Source organism: Epinephelus lanceolatus, chromosome 12 (genome assembly GCF_041903045.1).
Source record: "Epinephelus lanceolatus isolate andai-2023 chromosome 12, ASM4190304v1, whole genome shotgun sequence".
NCBI classification, from domain to species: domain Eukaryota; kingdom Metazoa; phylum Chordata; class Actinopteri; order Perciformes; family Serranidae; genus Epinephelus; species Epinephelus lanceolatus.
In genome coordinates this window covers 17,093,278-17,116,877 of record NC_135745.1, presented here as the reverse complement: position 1 = coordinate 17,116,877, position 23,600 = coordinate 17,093,278, and the positions used below count along the sequence as shown (strand labels likewise).

Sequence of the window (23,600 nt, the reverse complement as noted above, 5' to 3'; positions counted from 1 at the left end):
TTTATTAAAGACAGTTGGGAGCACTTTTCCAGATTCCTGACAGTAAAAAAGATATAATATCTTGATATAATAATAAAGCCAGAAATCTGATAATAAAGTTAGAAATTCTGAGATATTTTTATGATTTGAATTTTTTTTTTTTCATTTATTCTCTGAAATCTGCAATTTTTAGGGGTTTAGAAAGGAATTATTCTGATTTTTTTCTGCAGTCATAAAACAAATCCCTCAGATAGAAAAATATTTTTATATCCAATCGTATTTGTTTTTATGAATTGTATTTAATGTAAAACACTCACATTGTATATACATTTTTAAAAAAAAAGAAAGACGTTTATCATATATCAATTACACACATTTGTATATAGTATATTTAAATGCTTAGTTTGCTATGTTTTTGAGTGTCTTGGCACAGGAAAGTCATTGTACAGATTTCTGGTGTTTCCCATGCAGATGCTGATGAAACTTAAATCATGAGATAACTGTAAAAGATGAAATTATAACAATGTAACTTATAACACAGTTGCAGATTCATTTCTTACTTGCCTAACAGATTTATTTGTGCATTATTTATCCAGTCTATCAGGAGTCAGGTCATGTCAGGGCTGCACCTTTAAAATTAGCCCTGGACGCTCCCTCGCTCTGCGCATGCGTACTCACACTAACCCATTACCATGTCAAACCACAGAAATGAAACTGTTCCTCTGAAAACTACCTGATGAAGTGCTGAACGAGCAGGTAAACACACTCACGTTATATAAACCTGGGCAGAACTCTACTTAAATGTTGCTTACAGCGGCACAAACAGTCGTCTTCTTTCTCTTAAACAAACTTTCCGAGTTAGAGGCGACAAACATGGTTAGCTAGCAGCTAGCCGTTCGGCTAACATAACCGTCAGTTGGGCAGCTCGTTGCCACTCACTCTGTCTGGGAGCCACCTGACAACCGCTCACATGATTTTAACCGCTGCGCACAGACTGATGACATTATACAACAGGAAACCGATTGTTTTTATGTGTTTGTAGTTTGTATCGCTGGAGTGTCGCTTGTTAAACAACAAGCCACAACAACAACAACAACAACAACATGTTTGGGAAGAAGAAGAGAGCTCCGCAGCCCAGAGGCCAGGGCGCTGCTGCTGCCAAGCAGGTAACAACAACAACAACCGGCACAGATGTTTTATGTGACGTTTTCCCTGGACAGTAGCTGTCATGGTGTTATCTTTTACTTCCTGGTTTCAGATGGGTCTGTTTGTAGACCTGGACCCTGAGCAGATGATGATGGGGATGGAGGGGGATTTGGACGACCCTGACCTGGAGGCTGAACTTGCTGCTATCACTGGAAATAAAGCTGCTGCTGGAGAAAGAGCCAAACCTAAGGGGAAAAGTGAGTGCTGTGATGTATACTGCTGTAACCAGTTAATATTATTGGTCATGATTACACTAATATTTGCTTATAGCTCTGAGGGGCTTTTCCCTTGTATTTTGTGTTGTCCCCATGCCTGGTGTCAGAACTACAGCCTGACTGATACCTGGATGTTTGAGGCAGACACCAATTATAAGATTAAAGAGTTTTAAAAAATCTGATAATGATAAGTTCCCTTAAATTTGCTTATTTAAAGGTCTAGTGTGTAGAATTTACTGACATCTAGCGGTAAGGTTGCAGAGCCAAAACTTCTCCTGTGTGCCAAGCGTGTCGGAGAACTACGGCTGCTGACACGAAAACGCGAATGGCAACTGTGTAACAACATGTCGGTCTCTGTGGCAGAGGATCCACTCCGTATACAGATATAAATGGCTTATTCTTAGGTAATGAAAACGCAATAGTTTGTATTTTCAGGTGATTATAAACTACATACATATTTATGAATATTATTGTCCATTTCTGTCAATTGTTGGCCCTGAATTCTACACACTGGACATTTAATAATTGTGACTAAGACATTTATTTGGCAGGACATTTTACAGTTAAAAAAATAAACATTAGTCTCTGGTGGACAAACTACAGATTGGTGATCCTAAAACATATCATGAATTAGCAGCTGACATATTGCTAATACTGCTATATTTGCAAAAAGCTACTATTGGCCAACATAACAGCTTGGTTGATTTATTCTAGTACATCTACTATAGTATCAAAAGTGTGTGGACAACTGAGCATTACTAGTGTGATCCAGCCCTCTAACTCATTCCATACATCTAGGATTTTCTCATTGATTATTAGGCTAGAACTGTTCACCCATATGCTCTATCACCCCTCTACTGGGATGGCATTTCCGAACCATGCTCCAGGGATTTGCTTCCATTTATTCACAACAGCAGAGAAGACAAAGAAGTTGTGCACTGGTCTGACTCACAGTCGACATTTCAGTTCATCTCAATGATTTTAATGGGGTTGAGGTCGAGAGTCTCTACAGGCCAATCAAGTTCTTCTGCACCAAGCTTGAAAAACCATTTCCTCATGGATCTCTCTTTGTGCACTGGGGTTATGGTCATGTTGAAACAGGAAAGACCATCTCCAAACAATGAGTGAGGTTACATGCACACTAATAAACCGTTCATTATCTGATATCTGGAGTTACCTGATTATTCAAGTGGTCATGTAAACAGCATAATCCGATAGGCTTTATCAAATAAAAGCCATTATCTGATTATGAGAAATCAGATAAACACACCTAGTTTTTTCCCCAATAGTCAGATTATTCGGTGCATGTATACCCTTTAATCTGGTTTCTATTTTATGCTCCCACTCCACTACATTTTAGAGGGAAATATTGTACTTTCTACTCCACTACGTTAATCTGACAGCTTTTGTTTCCTTTCAGATAAAGATTTTACATAAAATAATATATTTTTATATTCTCAGTGTTTAAATTGTCACTTTTATTTTATCTTACTTATATGTTATGTTATATGTTATGCACTTTGTGTGACAAGTTTATATACAATACACTTGTATATTGCACTTTGCAGTACTTTTACTACAAATGTACCCAAAGTATGTAAAATTGGCTCCACATTGATAAACTACACATTAGAATGCTCTCACATGTATTTGTTAATGATAAAAACAAACAGTACTGTAAGAATATAAGCTGTCGGCATGATGAGTGCTTTATTCTGCAAATATATGACTTGCGTAGGTACTTTTCGAGGTTTTTCAAGGATATGAGTACCTACTGTAACAGGAAGTTTGAGTTTTATGTCATGTACTTGGGGAGAAATCCAACTGAAGGACTGAATCATGTAAACCAGGTTTTTCTGATGATCAGATTATTGAAGTGCATGTAAACACGTCAAATTGGATTATTACCATTACCTGATTATTCCCAGTTATCTGATTATTGTGCGCATGTAAACGTGCTCACTGATTTCTGTCTCCTAAAGGACTTATTACACTGTTATCTGCTCCTTTTAATCTTCTTTTTCTTTACTCCAATAAAAAAGTATGATGTTTTGAGCCCAAATTGGCTCTTTGACTGGTACAGAAGAATTAACATTAACATCAACACTACAAATAATAGTATTTTGAGTCCATTGGGAAGTACAGGTACAGTTAGAAGCGTGTATGTGGACACATTATTTTTATTCAAATGGCCACATAGCATGATTGGATACATCTAAGTTGGTAAAAACAATATGGCAAAGAAACACTTCTCCATATTTATTATCTTGGCAGAATGGTTATGGTAGTTATAGATAGACCCTGCTGACATCTACGTTATTACTGCTCTATCATGTAATATGTGTTGATAATCTCAAATACAAACCCAGCTGGATACATGGCATCATGTTTGTGTCATAGGCCCGCTGCCCATGGAAGACATCGCAAAAATGGCAGATGAGTGTATGAGAGATGTGGATGATGATGAAGATGACAGTAACCTGGAGGACGATGAAGATCTATTGGTTGGTGTTACTGTATATTTAGAACTGCTCTCATGCCAGAGTTTGTGGCTGCTTAGATTTTGAGAGTCCATTTATCAGACAAAAGAAAACTGTATTTCTTTTGGTTCCTTTTGGCCGTCAGCCACATGGTTTAAATGTCTTGTTGCCTTCAAACACTAGGAATCCTAAATGTGTCAGTCCTGTGACAAATGTAGACGATCACTGTGTATCTTTTTAGCCAGGGTTTTTATTGTTTTAGTCTCTTGGGTCACATGAAAGGCACTTCATATCAAATGATTTATTATTATTTTTAACTGGTATTTTAGTGGCTAAAAGCAAGGAAGGAAGGAAGGAAGGAAACAAGGTAGGCGTATTCTAGTAATCCCTGAAGAGGAAATTCAATTTTTTTCACTCTGTTGTATATTCACAACCACGCACATACACAGGCTTGACACACATACCTTGTTGCAAATGCATGAACAACCACCAAGCTCCACACAATGAGAATATCATGTCTTAGTGTGTTTGTTATGCAGAACACTTCCCTGATGAATTTGCCTCTGCAGTGTTTCGTTCAAGAATGTAAATACAATAATCCTCAGAGCAATACTAGTGTCAACATGTTCAGTTTATGATTGTGTGGTGGAGGAGACCAGTGCAAAGAAATGAATGGATGTTTTCCACTTTGTTGATATAAGTGAGGACTCTTGTTACGGCGTTCTGAAGAAGCTGTCTGATCAAGTTGTTGCTGAGACTTGTAAAGACAGATGTTATAGTAGTCAAGCCTACAAAAGATAAAAGCAGTAGCACATTTTATTTTCTGAGTCCCTTAAATTCTAGATATACTGTGTTTTTAAGGTGATTGGCTGATTTTTGTAGCCACAAAGATAATATTCCTACAAAGATTTGGGGTAATTTCTCCAGCTACTGATCCTCCTTCAAGCCTAGTTAAACAACTGGAGCAGAAACCAGTTTTTCTGCAGTGCAGAGTTGAGCTGGACAGGTGCAGGTGTACTCGTAATAACCATCAGAGGTGCACTTCATTACTGGCACAGGCAATGACCGAAAAGAGAAGGAACAAAACGAAACATGACCTGGTTGGTATGTTGCCATGCATTTTAATTTAAGTATGTTGTTTATTGTTTTTTATTTATTGATTTGTAGGGCCTTCATTACACATGCACATTTTGGTTTGCAGAGCTTTCGTTTGTCAAACAACTGCCTGTTTTACGGAAAACTTATCTCACACGCTGTGCCTCTATTGAGCCTTGTGTAAGAACAGTCAAAGCTGGCTGTTGATTGGTTGCTGTATTTTTTCCCCATCAGGCAGAGCTACAGGAAGTGGTGGGTGAGGAGGAAGCTGAGGATGTTTCCTCCACATCCTCCGCCACTGCTGAATCTTCTCAAGCTGAAACACCAGAGTCGCCACCTCCGCAGGTACACAACATGTTACTTGCTGTCAGCATTGTAATTGACTCACCAGCCACCAAAATAAGAATAAGAATTTTAGCTATTGCCAGTAACAGGAAAGGGTAGTTGTATTTGTCCTCATTGCCTGCTGCTGGTTTACAAATTTAGCTGGTGGTTTTAGTCTTAAATCACCTCAGATCTTTTTATAGTATAGTCACATCTCCTAACAATAGTCATTTACTTAATAACATGACTGGTTGAATCTTTCTGGTAAGTTTCTGCATTTCTGTAAACACATTTCCTGACACCTATCTCACCTGTGTCTGGGTCTCCTTGAAGTAGTTTGTGTGACTAGTTTTTAAACCAGTGATCAAAGGTGAGATATAGATCTGTTGAAACTGCAGCATTTTTCCTCCCATTATTTATCTGTGACAAATACTTTCTCAACCCACAGTTCTGAGTAATTTCTTACAGCGTAGATTCACCAGCTGTTTTCTGATAATGTTGACAGTATCTGTATGTTGTTATGGTAAAGCAGCCGGAAGTAAAGGTCCCCTCTGCAGCTCCTGGCACTCTTCAGCATACACTGGAGGAGAGAATTGTCATGTACAAGACGGCCTTACAAAATGCTAAAACTGCAGGGGAGACCTCCAAAGCCCGGAGATATGAGCGTGGCCTGAAGGTGAGTGAAACTACCAGCTCGTGACAAGATATATGATCAAGGTGCAGAGTCACAGCAGTGTTTTAATTATGAACTATTGTCTGTCATAGTTAAAATATGGGATGGGATTTTGAAATGGATTGAATTGTTGGCACCATTTATAAAAGGATCTTAACCTGTAACCAGTGTCTTTAGTATGGTGAATAAATACTTTACCAATGCTTTGAGATCAGTTAAAATGTGAAATATCCTGCCTGTTTGGTAATAAAGGGTTAAAGTTCTAAATGATATAATCCATTCATAAATGCTCCATGGGTCTCTCACTCTCTAATAAGCTGTCAAGTCTGTACTTACAAATGTTAATGTTATTAATAAAAGGTTTAAATAATAATCAAGTCTGCAGTTTTAAATGTTAATAAGGTGTTCATAAATGATTTTTTTACAACCCAAATGTTTAGCTCATCAATGCCTTTTAATGAATCTATAAAAGCATCAGTAAATTATTAACTAACCAATTATAAAGCCATTAATTACAACTTAAGAACCCTTATTAAAGCCTTGCTAGAAATTGGTAACCATGTGTTTTATTAATTATGAATAAGGAACATTTACAAAATCAAACTTCAAATACTAAAAAATGTCAGCTGGAAATGTCACAACATTTAATATGATAATCAGCGTTTCACTGTTTCACGTAGCACAGACATAAGTGTAGTACCTCTGTGTTGAGAAGCTTTTCAAGTTTTTATTTTATTACCAGTTATTTTAATGGTCTACTGCTATTCAATTTCCAAACATACGTTTTATATTTTAAGAGAAAAAAATCAAAGCAGTATTTCAGCTGAAAACAATTCCTTAGTGAAGGCCTCTTCTTTAAATCAGTGAGCAACAACACTAAACATGCCCAACAGCTACAGATTCTTACAATCTTTAGGTATTTACATGTCTGATCACATTGTTCAGCTCCCTTAAGGACGACATTTTGCTGTTTGTCATCTTTTAAATCAGTTCTCAGGGCCAATAATTTATGATATGTACTTATTGTCTTGTTATATAGTTTATAATTTGTGCCTGAAATCACTGGACTGCAGTCATGCAGGTGCAGATGATACTGACTGTTCATTTTGCTCTCTGCAGAATCTGGAGTCAATGTTAGCTGCTGTTAAAAAAGGGAGATCTGTGGACGAGGCAGGGATCCCCCCTCCTGTTGCCACTGGAGCCCCAAGTGCCGCGCCTCGTCCTGCTGTTCCCCCTCGACCTGCTCCCCCTGTTCCCTCACCTCCTGAACCCACTCCTTCAGATCAGCAGGGGGAGTCAGAGGCCACAACGCCACCGCCTGCTGTACCAGAGATCATCACCCCTGGCGGTGAAGAGGAGCAGTTGGCCCCCACCACCCCGCCCACTCTGAGCACCATCCCATCTCCAGAGGAGCCAACAGAGGAGCCTGCCGACCAGCCTCAGACCAGTCCAACAGATGGTCTGTGTGATTTGGATTGTACAGTTACATTGATTATGAAATTGGGTTAGATCAACAAAATAAAACCCTGCCGCGTGCGTTTCTGCACCAAGAGAGCCCCATCCCTGTGTACTTTATAGTAATCAAACAGAAATTAACAATTACATGCGTGTATCAATAAATTCAGTATAACAAAGCTTGTAGGTGAGAAAAAAAAAATTAAAAATATTATAATTGTTAAAATTGATATTAATAATGATAAATAAGTAGTAAGAAAAACAAACAAAAAAATCAAATAAAATCTAAAAGTTACAGATAAATAAATATTAAATATAAATATTTTTTGGCCCTAAATTTGAGACCAGTTGGTTAGATGATGGGGTTGTTAAGCTTAATAATCCACAAATAAACTTCATTAGATACTTTAATCTATAATTTGATTTCTTATTCTGTATTCCAACACTCTGCGTATAACACACTGACACACTGTTATAGGAATTAAGTCACAGGCAATGTAAATTCTAGGCCTCCTCATATTTATCGGTAATGGTAACACATTACCAGATTGCATGTGAAATTCTTTTTTAGTACCAATCTGATTTTTTTTTTTTTTCTTTTCCCAGTGGCAGGTATATTAAATTGTCGACGCACAGAGGGTGTCTTCTAGCTTCTCAATAAGTGATGAATGTGGCCTTTCACTGTGGTAATTGTTGTGTGTTTCTGTCCGCGTGATCTACAGCCAACGAGGCAACCAAGACTTTGCTTTTGGAGAGGCAGAAAGAATACAAGATGGCAGCACTGAGGGCCAAGAAGCAGGGAGATCTGGATCAAGCTAGGCTTTACTTCAAGACCAGCAAGGTGAGTACAAAGAGGACAACCACAAATGTCTGCTTTTAAACCAAGACAGAGGCCCCTGTACAAAATCTGTAACAACAGCGTTGTGTTTTATATAAATTTGAATCTCCTACAAACAGGTTTCTCTGTTGTGTGCCAGCATTGGTATTCTTACTGAATACTATGATTTTAACACAGTGTCAGGAAATTAATGATGACGAATAGAAGAACCATGACAAATTTTGAAACACATGAACCAATTTAGAAATTTTTAATGTCTCCGATTTAAAAACAAATATATATTTAAAGTTAATTTGCTAACATGCAGTTACACATAACTATTTGAGCTGTCGGAGTCTCTTGCTGCATATTCTGACTGGACGATTTCCCTCTAAAGTATGTGAAACATGCCAACAATTTGGAAGAAGACAAAGACCATCATTATGTTTGACAGAGTTGGTGGTTTGTTGTATTTTTGGTGCAGAGGTTCGATGCTGTGATTGAGGCGTTGGAAAAAGGACAAGCAGTCGACCTAAGTGGCCTTCCTCCATCTCCAGGACAGGGTGAGGAATGCTGCTATAACAGGAAATAAGTGTATCACACACAACAAACTCATTTTATACAGTTCTTTTTAAAACATGGAGGAATGAAAGGTTAAGGGGGAAATATCAGAGTCAGAAGAGGACAAGGAAAAGACAAAGTTTTGCTGATTTGGCTTCTTACTCCCACTCTTTGAGTCCAATGCCCAGTGTCAGCTGGAATCAGCTCCAGCCCCCACCCCTCCTCATAGCCCTGAAGTTTCAGATTATGGAAGGATGGATTTTACCGGACAGAAACCTGCTATATCTGCTTCTGTATGTTCAAAATGTTGTTTTGTTTTAGGTCCAGGAGGAGGCTCTGCTCCAGTGAAGGAACCTACTGCTGGGCAAAACGTAGAAGTCACCCAACCGGTTGCAGCAGCTCCAGGTATTAATAATTTCAACATTCTGTAACTGTACTTCACTTGTGCTGTTGTGGTGGCACAAGCTTCTTTTTGACCAGTCATGCAGTTGTGTTTCCAATTCTCCCTTATTTCTCTTAACATAATTCATATCAACCAGCTAATGTCAAACATTGATACTTTTTGACGACCAACCAAATAACCTTCACAGCTCTGTATATATTTCTTCAGTCAAATACTTTCTGATTTTATTTGGCAAACTTCTTGAACAGCGCATTGTGTTAAGACAGCACTGATGCATCTAGAGGTTTAACTTATTTTGTTAAATGATGAAAGGATTTTGTAGAAGAAGTATTAAAAATATATATATATAACTTCAGTACCTGCCATTTATCAGGCATAAGTATTGAAACATTTAAAACAGTACCCCACTTCAGCAGCACGCCACGAGGGATGGCACTGTTGGTTCCTCCACCACTATGCCATGAAAATTGGTACAGATAGTCAAGGTCTCATGAGGATAAATTCTACTGAATTTGGTGATCCCCTGATATGTCATTGAGTGCAGTCACCAGGTCAAAATTTCAATTTGTTGAGTACTTTGGTGTCTGATTAAATATCTGCAAAACTACTGACACTCCCATCAGCCTCAGCTGTACTTAGTGTTGAGTGCTAATTAGCAAATATTAGCATGCCAGCAAATTAAACTAAGATGATGAACAGGATATATTTCTACCTACTAAACGTCAGCATGTTAGCATTGTCATTTAAGCATTTAGCATTTAGCTTAAAGCTGTGGGTCCTCATTAAATAAATATCCTAACTGCCTGTCCTATCTTAACTTAAGTTTTAAAGATCGAAAAAAAAAAACCTGTCTTCCTATCACAGAAGCAATTCCTAAACTCATGGGCATGTCCCATCATGTCTTAGACATCTTATGTCAACTTGAGAAATCCTAACTATAACTGTAAATTAGATTTTTTTTTAATCAGCACTCGTCCTGTCATGCCTGTATCTTTGATTAGAATGTACCGGCGGTAGGCTCCTTGAGACGGACAAGACATCATATTGACGGCTCTCACTTGTCACTGGTCAGCTGGCTTACTGTCGTGGACAAAAAAAGTTGCATTCAATTTTAGTTAAGAGGAGTTGGAGGCACTAATCTGCAGTTGATATACATGGTCTGAGAAATTTAAAGTGTAATGGGTTTGAGTTGTCTTTCAGATATTATATTTTGGTGTTCATGTTGTTCCCCATCTTAATTGTCTTTGTCATACAGACCTGATAACAGTGCTGCTGCCATTTTGGCAGTTATTGTGAATGTAGGACAGGATGTATGTCTTCCTAATTCAGGATTACTAACTTGGGAAATTCTAAGTTAGGACAGTTCTGTAACATTGAAATCCTATTTTAAGATGCAATTGGAAAATCTGTTTCTGTAATACCCATAATCCTAAATGCTATCCTAAACAGACATTAGATAGGATTCAGATGCAGGACATTTCTGTAATGAGACCTCTGATGTCTCCTAAAACTGCCTCACAGTGTGGCTGTAGACTCATAATCTTGTTTAATAATATTAGCTTTGAGGTAAAATCTCACAATAAAAGAACAAAAAAACACGTATCTAGAAACTCTTTGTAAATGCTGTGGCCTCTCTCCCTCAGCCGCTGCACCCCCATCAGCCCCTGCAGCTCCCAAAGATGTGTTGGAGGCTCTGGAGCAGAGACGAGCCAAGTATGTGGAGGCGTCCAATCAGGCCAAAGCCAGTGGAGATGATCGCAAGGCCCGAATGCACGACCGTATCGCCAAGGTATAAGACAAAAGACTCCTTCCGATGTCTGTATCTACCTTTACAGAACTCTTCTGCTAAAACTGTTGTCAGGCTTCATCTTTCTACATGATTATGTTTCAGTTACAGGTGTCATAATAGAATGAAGCTGAAACATTATAAGCTTACAGCTCCTTTTTTCAGTTAGTTCTTCTATATAGTGTATAGCCAGTTATTTTAAAGACAGCATGACAACAGTAAAACTACTGACAATAATGGCACTATTCTCAATAACATTTTTTGTACTTTACAGCAACACATTCTTCCCTTACAGCATCACATCAGCATAAGCTGAGCTGTGAAATAATATTTCACCTCTCTCCTTCTGCAGCAATACCAGAGTGCCATCCGAGCTCACAAAGCAGGAAAAGCGGTCAACTTTGAGGAGCTGCCGGTGCCCCCTGGTAAGACTCTTTTGTCATTCATGTTTTTGAGTTGACGGTGTAATTTCCAAGTCACATTTAGCTCCGTAAAATTGGATTTGAATTGCCATTCTGGGTCTGTTGTCCTGGGGTGCTACTGTGAACTGTGTCACTGTGAAAGCCTTCAGTGAGTCTGTATCAGCTACATAAGGACATGTTTTTGTACTTGACAGAGAGAGTAAAACTAGAATGTGGTGTTTAAGATATGTGATGCCAGTCAGAATGACAAATTTGCTTATGTTTCTCAGGTTTTCCTCCAATCCCAGGCCTGAAAGCTACGGGGGCTGAGCAGGGACTCATTGCTGCTCTGCAGGCAGCCGATAAGCTCGCCTCCACTGATGCTACCGAAGTAGCAGATGAGGAAGAAGATGAAAAGGAGGAGGAGGTTGGTTATCAGCTGCACATTATAATGTTTTATACGTATTAGTGGATAAATTGTTGATACCCTGTTTTGTGTTTGTTGCAGTTGAAGCCTGCTGTTCCAGAAGAGCCAAAGAAGATCACGTTGGATGTCCCCACCCCAGGTCAAGGAAGGAAAAGGTCTCCGTCAGCCTCACCTGACAGGACATCTGCCAGAGAAGGACTCTCACCAACAGGTCAGTCCCTAAAAGGATGCATGTCATCTAAAACCCCAACACTATTTCATTTCTGTGACAATTAAAGAGAGAGATAACCCTTTAAGTACATAGTTGTTTACAGTCTGTTTACTTTCTGACATTCTTCGTCCTGCAGCGGTTCAGCAACTGGAGTTTCTGGAGGGCAGGAAGAAGCAGTACATGAAGGCGGCTCTGCAGGCAAAGCAGAAGAACGACATGGAGCAGGCCAAGATCTTCCTCCGCACCGCCAAGGGCTTCGAACCCATGATCGAGGCAGCGCGCAGCGGCAAGTCTGTGGACATCAGCACGGTGAGCAGACGGGTGATTCACTCTGTGTCACAGCTTTATTTATTGAGGTTCTTTACCTTGTGGAAGGAACTGTTTGTGTTAAAATGGCAACATCTTGCTTGTGAGAAATTAGATTTTTTTCTGATTAATGTTGTAGCCCTAGAATATGTCAAGTTTTTTATAGAACAACGTACTTTGAACTTGATGAGAAGAAAGTGATTTAAAAAAATATATTCAGAGATTGATTGATGCCTCTTGTCCTGTAATGTGATGCACCATTATTTTCAAATTTTGTGTGTCTTCATGTGCTTGATGCAACCCGATTTCAAAATCAGTTAGGATTTTAAAACTCCTGTAGTCTGAGCTCAGCCTTGTATGTCACAAGTGCCAAAAAGACTTCTGCAATGGATACACCTTTGCACCTTCTCTCATACCTTCTCTGCTAAGCCTCCTCTCACTTCGTTTATTTCCTTGAGATGCATTTTAGGAAAACTTGCACACAAGATGGTGCGCTTGGTCACAGGCAGGAAGACGGAGGAAGAGGAGACAAGGAGGCACGGAATTAAGAAATAATAGAGCTCATGGAGGCCTACTGTGGTTGATGCTCTCTGTGCTGTTCCCCGTAGGTGCCTTCGCCCCCTGGTGACGAAGATGACGACTTCATTCTGGTTCATCACAGTGACGTGCAGATCTCAGAGAAAGCAGAGCAGCTTTACGCACAACTGGCCAAGATCCTCAAAGAGCAGTACGAGGTAAAACTGCAGGGCTACAGATTATCATGTTGTCGTGTTCACTGTTCTTAATTAAAGTTTTTATTGGTATATCTCCTTAATTAGTTTTAAATGAATGCATTTCAATATTTTTTTTTCTCTTTACGATAACATTTTAATCATACGAGTAAACTTCTTGTTTGTTCTTGATGTTCAGAAATCCGATGGCCTTGGAAAAACGTTCTCTAGAATCCAACATATATATAAGTTTCCAAATGAATTCTGATGCCAAAAAAGCATTTGTGTTTCTATTCCCAGTCTGGTTGTTCTACACTGTTCTTGTTATTGCTGTGAAGATGAACATTTTCCTTGAGATGTCTGAGATTTCGTCTTCCTCTTCATCCTTTTTAGAAATGCATGACTCACTCCAAGCAGTTCACACACCTGGGGAACATCACGGAAACAACAAAGTAAGCTTCCTGTGTCAGAACAATACACACAAGCTCCAAACTCAGTTATAATGCCAGACTTTATTCATCAATTAATAAATCTGATTATCTATTTAGATCAAATATAGAAAATATGATTAAATAATTATATTTCTTGTCTGAATTTTTGTGTCTTTGATTGTATACCTGAATATTTAGATGATAAAATATACAGTCAATAACAGCATGATGTGCTGATGCGTGCATGCTCTTCAGGTTTGAGAAGATGGCGGAGAGATGTAAGAAGAGTCTGGAAATTTTGAAGCTGGCGCAGTCGAGAGGTCTGCCTCCTCCGAAACATCACTTTGAGGAGAGATCGTTTCACACTGTCAGGTCGGTTTTGCGCTGCAAAAGTTCAACTAAAGTTTCATACATTTTTTTTATTTTTTATTATTCCAACAAATTCTGTTTTATTAGTTATAAAAGTAAAAAAAAATATAGAAACTGGCAGTGCCTGGGTTAAAGTAAAAGATGCTTTGTTTAAATAATGAAAATGTTGAAATATATACACACCCTGGTCACTTTATTAGGTACATGTCTGCAACAATGTAATGCAGTTTTAATTAAATTATAATGTTAGGAGAGGTGTCAGTTTGACTATATGTTTAAGGTCTCATTAGTGGCGGTGTTGTAGTTTCTAATAATCTTCCTCTCATGTTTGTAAAAGGCTGGGCAAAAAGTCAAAAACCTCTCTCAGTATAATTCAGTTCAATTCAACATCTCTGCAAACTTCTACCTGAATGAGGCTGTGACGTTCAGACTGACAGCAGCCCCACATTGCTGCTGTTACCCTTCATGTGCTGCGTTGGCTAGTCAGTTACAAGCAAGTGTATATTCCTGGCAGATGACTTTGCAACGTGAACACCATTTTTCTATTGCATACCTCATGATCATTGCCAGAAAAAATAAAATATTTGCCACTGTAAAAACTTTACAGAGTTGTAAAATCCTGACCATGAGGATTACAAACCATTGTTCAGTGATCTGCCGTCTGATAAACCTTTAAATGTATTAATTAGTATTAAACAGTTGCTTTTCTATAAGCATAAAGGAATTATACAAAAATATAATAAAAGAAGTATATAAAAATATATGCATTATGCTACAGTGTATGACAAATGTGTAACTAAACATGATTATCTATGTAAAGGTAGAATGTATTGCCAGTGTGTATGTTTGATATATTACAGCCTCACTATAGAGCACGGTTTGTATTCCCTGTGGTGCACTGAAATGTGCCGGGGTGGTATGTATAAATTGAGATGTGCCTTGATATTTTGCTCAAACCTAAAGTAACTGTCAAACTTTTTTTCCTTTTTTGCGCGTCAATTAGAAGCCAAAGCAATAAATCTTTTTTCCTCTTCTTTTTTTAACTTACATTCTGTCTTCCCCTCTTCTTTCATTCCCTTTCAGGATATTTCCAGACCTGAGTAGCACTGACATGGTTGTTATTATCGTGAAAGGGATGAATCTTCCTGCTCCTAGTGGTAAAAACAGAAGTCTTCACCTATCAGTCCTCACATACAGCACAGCAAGTCCACATGGTGTTTTATAGCTTTAATTTTAGAGGCTTCTAGATGATGGTTTTCATGCTTCATTCTTCTCTGTGTTTGAAGCCCTGCTTTGAGAGTCTAAAATAGAGGTTGCTGTGACCTTTATGTCATTATGACCTTTTTTTTTTTTTCTTACCAATTTATTGTTAAAACCTTCACATTCAATCAAGATTATAAGGTCTAAATAATCTAAACATTGCTTGATGCTTTGTGATACACTCCATTTGTCCTTCAGGGATTCAAACAAACGATCTGGATGCATACGTCAAGTTTGACTTCCCCTACCCCAGCTCGGTAAGAGACTCGAACTACAGCAGCTCGTTTCCATGTTCACAGCCACCACAGGCTGCTGAGATTGTTTAAACAGGTGACTTCTCTCCTTAAAGTGTTTGGTTTGTGTTTTGTTTCCACCAGGAGCAGCCACAGAAACACAAAACAGCTGTCATCAAGAACACTAACTCCCCAGGTGAGACATATGCTTCGCTGTAGATTTGTGGTCATATATTTGTATCAAGAAAAAGACTAAGTGTCTTAAAATAATGAGAAACAATACTAGCTCATTATATCCAGAAAGTTTCTCAGTGTAGGGACTTTACAAGATCTTTTTTTTTGATATTCATCCACTTTATAAATTTAGTTTACAAAAGATTTTTTTAAGTAATGAATTAAGAAGTTCACATCGTATGTGTCTGGAGAAGGCTGCATTTGTTCATCTGTGACCTCTCTTAAACCAGAATATAACCAGAGCTTCACCCTGTCAATCAACCGTAACCACCGCGGCTTCAGGAGGGTGGTGAACTCTAAAGGCCTCAAACTGGAGCTGCTGCACAAAGGGTGAGTCACCGACAGCTGCACACAATACAGGACGATGACCTCTCTCGTCTTCAGTTTGGTAATTGACCACAGCAGCAGTATGAGATCAGCGGATGTGGTGCCGTGTTTTTTTTAGGAATGAGTGGCTCAAACCTCAAAAGTCAAAGCTTCTTTAATGCTATAAAACATGTAAAACCACAGGGGAAGGTTCTTAAAGTTTGGACTCCTACTTTTAGTTTTATGTACAAGCTGGTCAACAAACACTAACAAGTAAACAGATGAAAGCCAGTGAGTGATCTCAGAACTGCATTCACGTCTGAGCAGCTGTGTGCTGTTTAGTGTTGAGACTGTGGCAGTGATGCTGTCGCTGTGTGTCGTCTCACAGCGGCTTCCTGCGGAGCGACAAGCCGATCGGGACGGCCCTCGTAAAGCTGGAAAAACTGGAGTCACAGAGTGAAATCAGGGAGATCGTAGAGGTGAGTGAGATTTTAAAAAAGGACACCATAAAACAAAGCTAGTCAAGAGAGATGGAGGCACATGAGTCTTGTTATCTAAGATGTTGACAGACAGAATGAATATTGGTAACTTCAAACCTTGTGTCTCTGGTGTCAGGTGATGGATGGGCGTAAACCCACAGGTGGTCGTGTTGAAGTGAAGGTCCGACTGCGAGAGCCGCTGAGCGGGCAGGACATGCAGACGAGCACCGAGCGCTGGCTGGTGATCGACCCTTAACAGGTAATATTAACGCTGGGTTTTTTTATGCCACCATGCTGGTGATAGCAGTGGCTGGAGGCGTTTTGGTTTCAAGTTTTGTCCGTCCCATTCTTGTGAATATGATTGCTCAAGAAGGCCTTGAGAGAATTTTTTCAAATTTAGCACAAACGTCCACTTGGACTCGACGATGAACTGATTAGAATTTGGTGTTCAAAGATCATTGTTTCTGGACTGAACTCAAGAATTCATATGTAATTATGACAAAATTTCCGTACGAATGTCTAACAGGATAATATGGTGAAGTGATGACATTTTATATCCAACAGGTCAGAGGTCAGCTTCACTGTGACATCATAATGTTCTGCAAAATCACTTTTCTGGCCATTAATTAACATCATGTCTCAGGAACAGAATGGGAGACAACTGGACAGATGCTGAATTGATGACTCTAATCTTGAGTGTGAATCTTCTGTGCTGCCAGGGGGAAGATGTGTGTGAAGCATCCATGTTTTAGAATTTGTAGCTTCTTTGCAGCAGCATACATATTTGTTGTCATGGCTGACATATGAGTCTGGAATCACATAGATGTAAACTGTTACTGCAAATTGACCCGTTTACGGAGGCATACAGCTGCTTTGTAGTACTTCTAGTTTTTTTTTTTGTTTGTTTTTTTCTTACTTTGAGTAAGTACTGCAGCTGCTTTTACAAAGTAGATACTGTTGCATACAGCTGAGACATACAACTTCGTCATAACAATAGTTGCTGAACATTGACCTTGCTTAAAAAAAAAGTCACAAAAAGAAAAATAGTTTGTAGACATGAATGCGCCATTATCTGTCATTTCGGTGTCTGTCAGCTGTCAGCAGCTCAGTCGATATGACGTATCTTCCACTGTGCAGAGGATTGTGGGTCAGAATAGTCAGAAAAACATGTTTGTATACTGGAAAATGGACATCCTGGTATTGCTGGCATACTGCATTTGACATACTGTGACATACTGAATCCTTTTCTGGCATAAATAGGTTTTGGAATGCAGGTCTTATATTCAGTGATAATATTTTTGCAGCATTGTTATCACGAAAGACAAAGCTAAAGTTATGTAAAAGCATCTGATGTTAATTATTTTTTATCTCCAAGGTTGTTGTTTAGATGCTGCTGAAAGACTGACGATGATTCACAAGATAAAAGGTAATTTTCTTCTTTTGGTGTCTGAACTGAGCTGAATGAAGTGAAATATTAGAAAAAGGACATTAGCTCATTCACTGTCTTGCTGAGGGTTAGATGAGAGGATCGTATGTCTGTATGATAAATATGAAGCTGGGTGTATTTGATTCACCTGACCGATAACAACCTCTCTGTCTTGCAGATTAAAGGCCCTCAATCATAAACACTCGGAGGATAGAGTTTGGGATGTGAAGAGGACAGTCTGTTGTTCAGAGTCAACTCAGACCTACACGGGTCTTTGACTTGTTAAAACTTTTGCACATTTGCAAGACACAAGAGCTCCCTTTCACACTGCGGTCCACCAGGAGGAGACAGGGAGCTGGTTTATGGTAGGTCAGCTGGTCCATTTGTCTTCAGTATGACACCAGCTGATGGACAAATACTTGTTGTCTAAATGGAGGGCAGGGTTGCTCTCTTGTTTGGTGATTCACACAGATGGGATGCAGATGTAAGCTTGTGATGCAGCGGGGCAGACTTGTGGGCAACAAGGTGAAGGCTCCTTGAATCAGAGAAAACTATTCAGGCAATGATCACTGGGTGCTTTTCATTATGCTAACTTACACGTCCTCTTTGACACGGATCATGGAGAATCTTCCAATCCCTTAAATGCAACTTGAGGAGAGAAGAGGCTTCTGGAGGAGCTTAGAGCGAGGAAACGCATATATATAAACGCCTCACCTCCACATGTAGCACAGTCGCTTCAGCATGATGCTATGGAACCAAGGGTTTCTCTTTTGCCTGCTTTGGCTCTTCAACTTTGCTGGGAGGAGCCAAACCATGAGGAAGAGACACGTTAGCGTAGTGAAAAGCACTCTTTTTTCCCAAGAAGCCTCCTTGCGCATCACTCCATCTCCTGGAGGACGTCCGGCAGTGTGTGTCTCTGCTAAGGGACTCGGTGTCGAGCTAACCTGATCCTGCTGCCCGGCATGACTTTAGATAATATATCAAAGAATGTGTACATATTCCTCATATTATTACAGCTCTGGTATCTAGAACTGCACCTATGCACTAATACCAAAGTAATCACTGTTGCTGTAAGATCCTGCATATTTGAAGTCGCCCTTTAGCTGCCAAACCTGTTACGATGAAATGAGAGCTCAGGAGAGTTTAATATGTGACGGGACTTTATTTTAAATTATTTTTCCCCTCACAACTCATCTGGTTTTCAGTGTGAGAACGCAGGCGGATGCAGCAGCACCCCTCAATTATGTTTTAAAGGAGTAAGCCAAGAAATCATGATACTACACAAGGTACGATTATGTAATCATTTTAAAGACCACACTCCGATTTTTGGCACCTTTCACTTTGAATAGTAAGTCCTCTAACTGTGGTCACTAAACTGCACACTCACATATCTTTGGCTTTAGGTGTGTTAGATTTATTTGTTGTTTACACTTAATAGCACAAAGCAGTGCAGACTCACAACTGAGTTTAGTTTAAGAAGCTAAATGTTAATGTTATTTAAAGGCAAACATTATTCACATACGGTGGTTAAAAGGTCATTTATAAGTAAACATGATTGGATGAGTAAACTTTGATAGTATCCTGTACATATTTTAGTTTAAGGAATAGTTTGACCTTTGGGAAAATACACGTATTAGCTTTGTTGCTAAGGTCGATGAGAAGATTGATACCACTCTCGTGTCTGTCTTTATTATGAAGCTACAGCCAGGACACAATTAGCTTAGCTTAGCATTAAGACTAGAAACAAGGGGAAACAGCTAGCACAGCTCAAAGTTCAAAAATTCATCTCTAAAGCTCATTAATTCACAAGACTTCTGTTGTTGTTGCTGTTTCCCCCCGCTTCCAGTCTTTGTGCTAAGCTAAGCTAATGACCCCCTGATGCTTCTCATCAAAATCTGGATAAGAAAGTGATCAAGTGTATTTCCCCAAGTGTCGGATGAATCCTTTAAATGTGGTAACTACCTTATACAGCTATGCATCAGATCCTGAATCCTTCATTGTTTTAAAGGGCCAGTTCACCTAAATTATATAAGAATTTATATTTTCTTATTTATTGTTGTGATATCAAGCAGTGCAGACTGAATATGTTTTGTGCTGCTCAGAGATTTGGAAAATGAAATACCTAACAGCAATGTTGAGATGGAAAGCTGATTTTTGACCTGGGAAATTGAAACTAGGGAAAAATAGTTGGACAATAATTAACTTTCAGTCTCAGCTTTGAGCCAACATGGAGAATTTATCCTTAAAAGTGCCTGGAAAAATGGAAATTTGAACATTAACGCTGTTCAAATGTTTTGAACAGCTACTAAATTGACCTCACAGGGAGACTGTTTTGTCTGTTAACATGCATTTTCATAAATATAAAGTCCTGTAAAGTAGTTTTATTGGAGTAACTTTCTACTGAAGATTTAATCCTGAATGAACGCTGCTGGTTTGAGTTATAAAGGTAATCAGATCATTTCTGAAAAGATACGATGCTGTTAAAGGTTTAAAGTTTTCTGTGGTGATAATTTGAGTGAACTGACCCTTCAAAGGTTTCATGCATAGGATTTAGGGGCATCTATTGGCAAACATGGAATATAATCTCACAAACATGTTTTAATTTGTTAATAATCACCTGAAAATAAGATTTGTTACCTTAAAATAAGCTGTTTATATCTGCACACGGAGCGGGTCTGCTTCCATGGAGTCAGCCATTGTGTTCTATAGTAGCCCAGAAGGGACAAACCAAACACTGGCTCTAAATGGGGCCATTCTGCAACCTCACCACTAGATGCCACTAAATCCTTCACACTCAACCTTTAAAGTTTTAACTGCAGCATTGTGAAAAATGCTCCACAAGAAGCCATAACAAACACACTGAGTCAACTACATCAATACATTTCCCAACATGTTTACCTCAAAACTGTCTGTAACATTATTACGTTACTGTGGTCACAACATTTCTTTGTTTCTCCATTTGAGGAAAAACATCATCAATCAATGCAGCGTTAATATAAAACATTGGCATAAATATTAACAACACTGTTACCCATCATTTTATTTTCTGTTTAAACATACTTGTTTACAAAGATCGATGATGTCATGTTGTTTATATTTACAAAATGATAATCTCTGTAATAATAATCCCAAAAACAGAATTATGGCTATATTTTGTTTTTAATTGAAGACTGAATTTGCCTACCCTGCTTAAAAATGTACCAATTAAAAAATATCTGGTTTTAATTTTTGATTGTCAAGTATTTTCTTTCAGGTAAAAAACAACAACTAAGCACTCAACTCAATTTTGTATAAGTTTTTATTTTACATATACTACAGTTTTTTTGATAAAGACCACTTTTCTTGACATTTGTAAGTGTAAAGAAAAAAAGATGTACAGGGTTTTTGGCTTTTCAAACATTTTTGACTGATGTTTATTTAAAAAAAAAAAAAAAAAAAAAAGAATTTATATTTAACAAAACCCAGTCAATGACAGAACTGAAGGAGTGGATTTTTTTTTCTTTAAGTTTCATCCACAAACTAGAAGATATAACTGTTAAAATGTAAAGTTGATTTTGCTCTTTCACCGTTTCAAGCTTGTTTGCATGCAGTGTTAAGTTTGGATAGTAACATCTTACAACTGAATACAAAAAGAAAATGCTACTTTTTCAGTCAAACAAATTGCACCTTTTTCTTTTGGATTCAGGACATATTGCACACGTCAGATAACGTCAAAACAAAAGATAACAGAAAACAGGAAGTCAGAAAAATAAATCCTCATGTCTCCTCTTCATTAATGCTAATTTATAAAAACAGAACTGCCGGCAACGGCGGCGGCTGATGAACGTCACACAGTGAAGACACAGTGATTGAGATACACCAACTCTGGTATGATCACAGTAATAAACCCAGAACTGGTGACCTTTTGACCTCTCAGTCAGTCTTTACTGAACATTTTAAATCGGCTTCACTAACATTACTTTGCTACAGTAGCTCCTAAAATACTTCAAATTGAGTACTAAACGAATACAGAACAGCTACGGGTCTAATTTAAACTGGTCGAAGCGTCGGCTCGTCTGCAGATTTTCATGTGATTGTCTGATTCTCACTTGTGATGACGAGATTGTGTTTCTCTGATGAAATGCTTCAAAAAAACCTCTCGTACTGTGTCTACAGCACTTTTTTGTGTAGCCCCTTCTGGTTTTATATTAGCATGTTCAAAGATGGAGAAGTCGCCATAATGCAGAATGATTACTGTACAGAGCATTTTGACGTGACAGGGTGGTTTTTGGTGATTAGTCTAACCAGAGACAAAACACACATTTTGCAGATTTTGAACAGAAATAGGAGGAATACATTCTTATATTTTTTCCAGGTCCATGTAGCTGAAGGAGAGCACAGTCCAGAGCAGAGAGAGACGGGCTGCAGTGATCTGTTTACAGATACAGTTAAAACAGTTTAGGCCTTTTGAAGACGACGGATCAGCAATCTGCAGGGTTCCCACGCAGGTCCGAAAAGTTTTGAAAAGTCTGGAGCGGGATGTTCATGATTTCAGGGCTTTGGGAGGACGAGAAGTTGCAGGGAAATGTGAGATGAAATACATTCAGCTTCAGGTCAATCAAACTTGTTTCTGCAGGAACCCCGAATCTTTACACACACTGAATTTTTCTTTTCTGCTGTTAAAAACAAAACAAAAAAAACGTCTTCCAGGACACAGCAGCAACACTGACGCTCACTTTCGCTCTCCTGTTAATGGCTTAGAATCCAGTGCACTGCTTCTGCAATTTAATACAGTTCTTATGTATATATATATCTTTACATCTTCAACACTTATTCTCTTTAAAATAACTCGAGTGATTATTTCCAACCACCGCAGGACAAACAACAAGCGCTGATGATGCTGAAGCTGATGAAGTGATTGATGAGATTTAAAAACTGATTTCCCTCTTCAGCCTTATGTACAGATTGAGTTTATCAATAAAGCATTGGAACCTTTTTTTTTTTAAATCATCTGTCTACTGTAGGACAAAAAAAGGGCATTTTGTAATCTTATTTCACAGAGCGTCAGTCAGAGGAGTCCATGACAGTCGCTTCAGTAACACTGTCTTTAAACTAGGATCTCTGGAGGCTACAGATGCAGAGTTAGGATGAAGTAATTATGCCTACAAAAATATGTACAGCAGGTTAATGGATTTATCCATGAATTAAAGCATCTGGTGATTGATGAGTAAAGCTTAAAGAGAAGTGAAGCTGAAATGTCTTTTCTTAATCACTTGATGAGTCGCTGCTGCAGGCACTGAGCACCATGGTGCAAAAAACAAAAAACAAACTAAACTCGCCACACAGACACACCCTCCCACTCCTCATCTGATAATTTGTAATTTCCTTTTTAACGTAACTTCAGAGGAACAGCCCAGGCTTTTCACTGGTGGATATGAATCTCCCTCGTTTATGAGCATCCGTGCTACACAGAGGCCACAGAGTTCAGTGCTTCAGGACCCCCCGACTGCCACAGTGACACTGGAGTGACGAGTGAGCGACATACAATGCCTATAATTAAGTTTTCACCCTCCTTGGAAGTTTAATTGTGTTACAACACTGAATCAAAGAAGATTTAAAGTGGTTTTCTCACACTGACAAACAGAAAGAGATCCTTTAATGTGGAAATATCTCTTCAGACTGATCCAAATTTTATATATAAATAAGCAGTTTCGATACCCATTTTCCTTCTATCGATACACCGGTACCGGCTGTGTATTCTTCCTCTCTCGTCATTCTGTCCTCTGCTACTATCCAAGTAAAGATGCTGTCAGGTTCTAGCATTGTTACATTTA

General features: G+C 38.7%; 1 protein-coding gene across 2 annotated transcripts; it reads left to right on the top strand.

The window, feature by feature from the left end:
* The first annotated feature begins 652 nt into the window (after positions 1–652).
* Positions 653–19,630, top strand: cc2d1b (coiled-coil and C2 domain containing 1B). Of its 2 annotated transcripts, none has more exons than XM_033651366.2 (26): positions 653–735; positions 1,022–1,145; positions 1,238–1,382; positions 3,801–3,904; positions 5,210–5,320; positions 5,832–5,975; positions 7,092–7,431; positions 8,150–8,268; positions 8,729–8,807; positions 9,127–9,210; positions 10,852–10,997; positions 11,347–11,419; positions 11,686–11,822; positions 11,904–12,033; positions 12,170–12,342; positions 12,948–13,073; positions 13,443–13,501; positions 13,736–13,852; positions 14,933–15,006; positions 15,308–15,366; positions 15,487–15,538; positions 15,807–15,906; positions 16,271–16,361; positions 16,498–16,620; positions 17,737–17,787; positions 17,966–19,630. In XM_033651366.2, the coding sequence occupies exons 2-24, from the start codon at positions 1,083–1,085 to the stop codon at positions 16,615–16,617; spliced, it is 2,646 nt and encodes an 881-aa protein (XP_033507257.2). In that variant the 5' UTR covers positions 653–735; positions 1,022–1,082; the 3' UTR covers positions 16,618–16,620; positions 17,737–17,787; positions 17,966–19,630. The 2 variants fall into 2 exon arrangements, with proteins under 2 accessions (XP_033507257.2, XP_033507255.2); XM_033651364.2 differs by having other exon boundaries at positions 5,829–5,975.
* Positions 19,631–23,600: the final 3,970 nt, after the last annotated feature.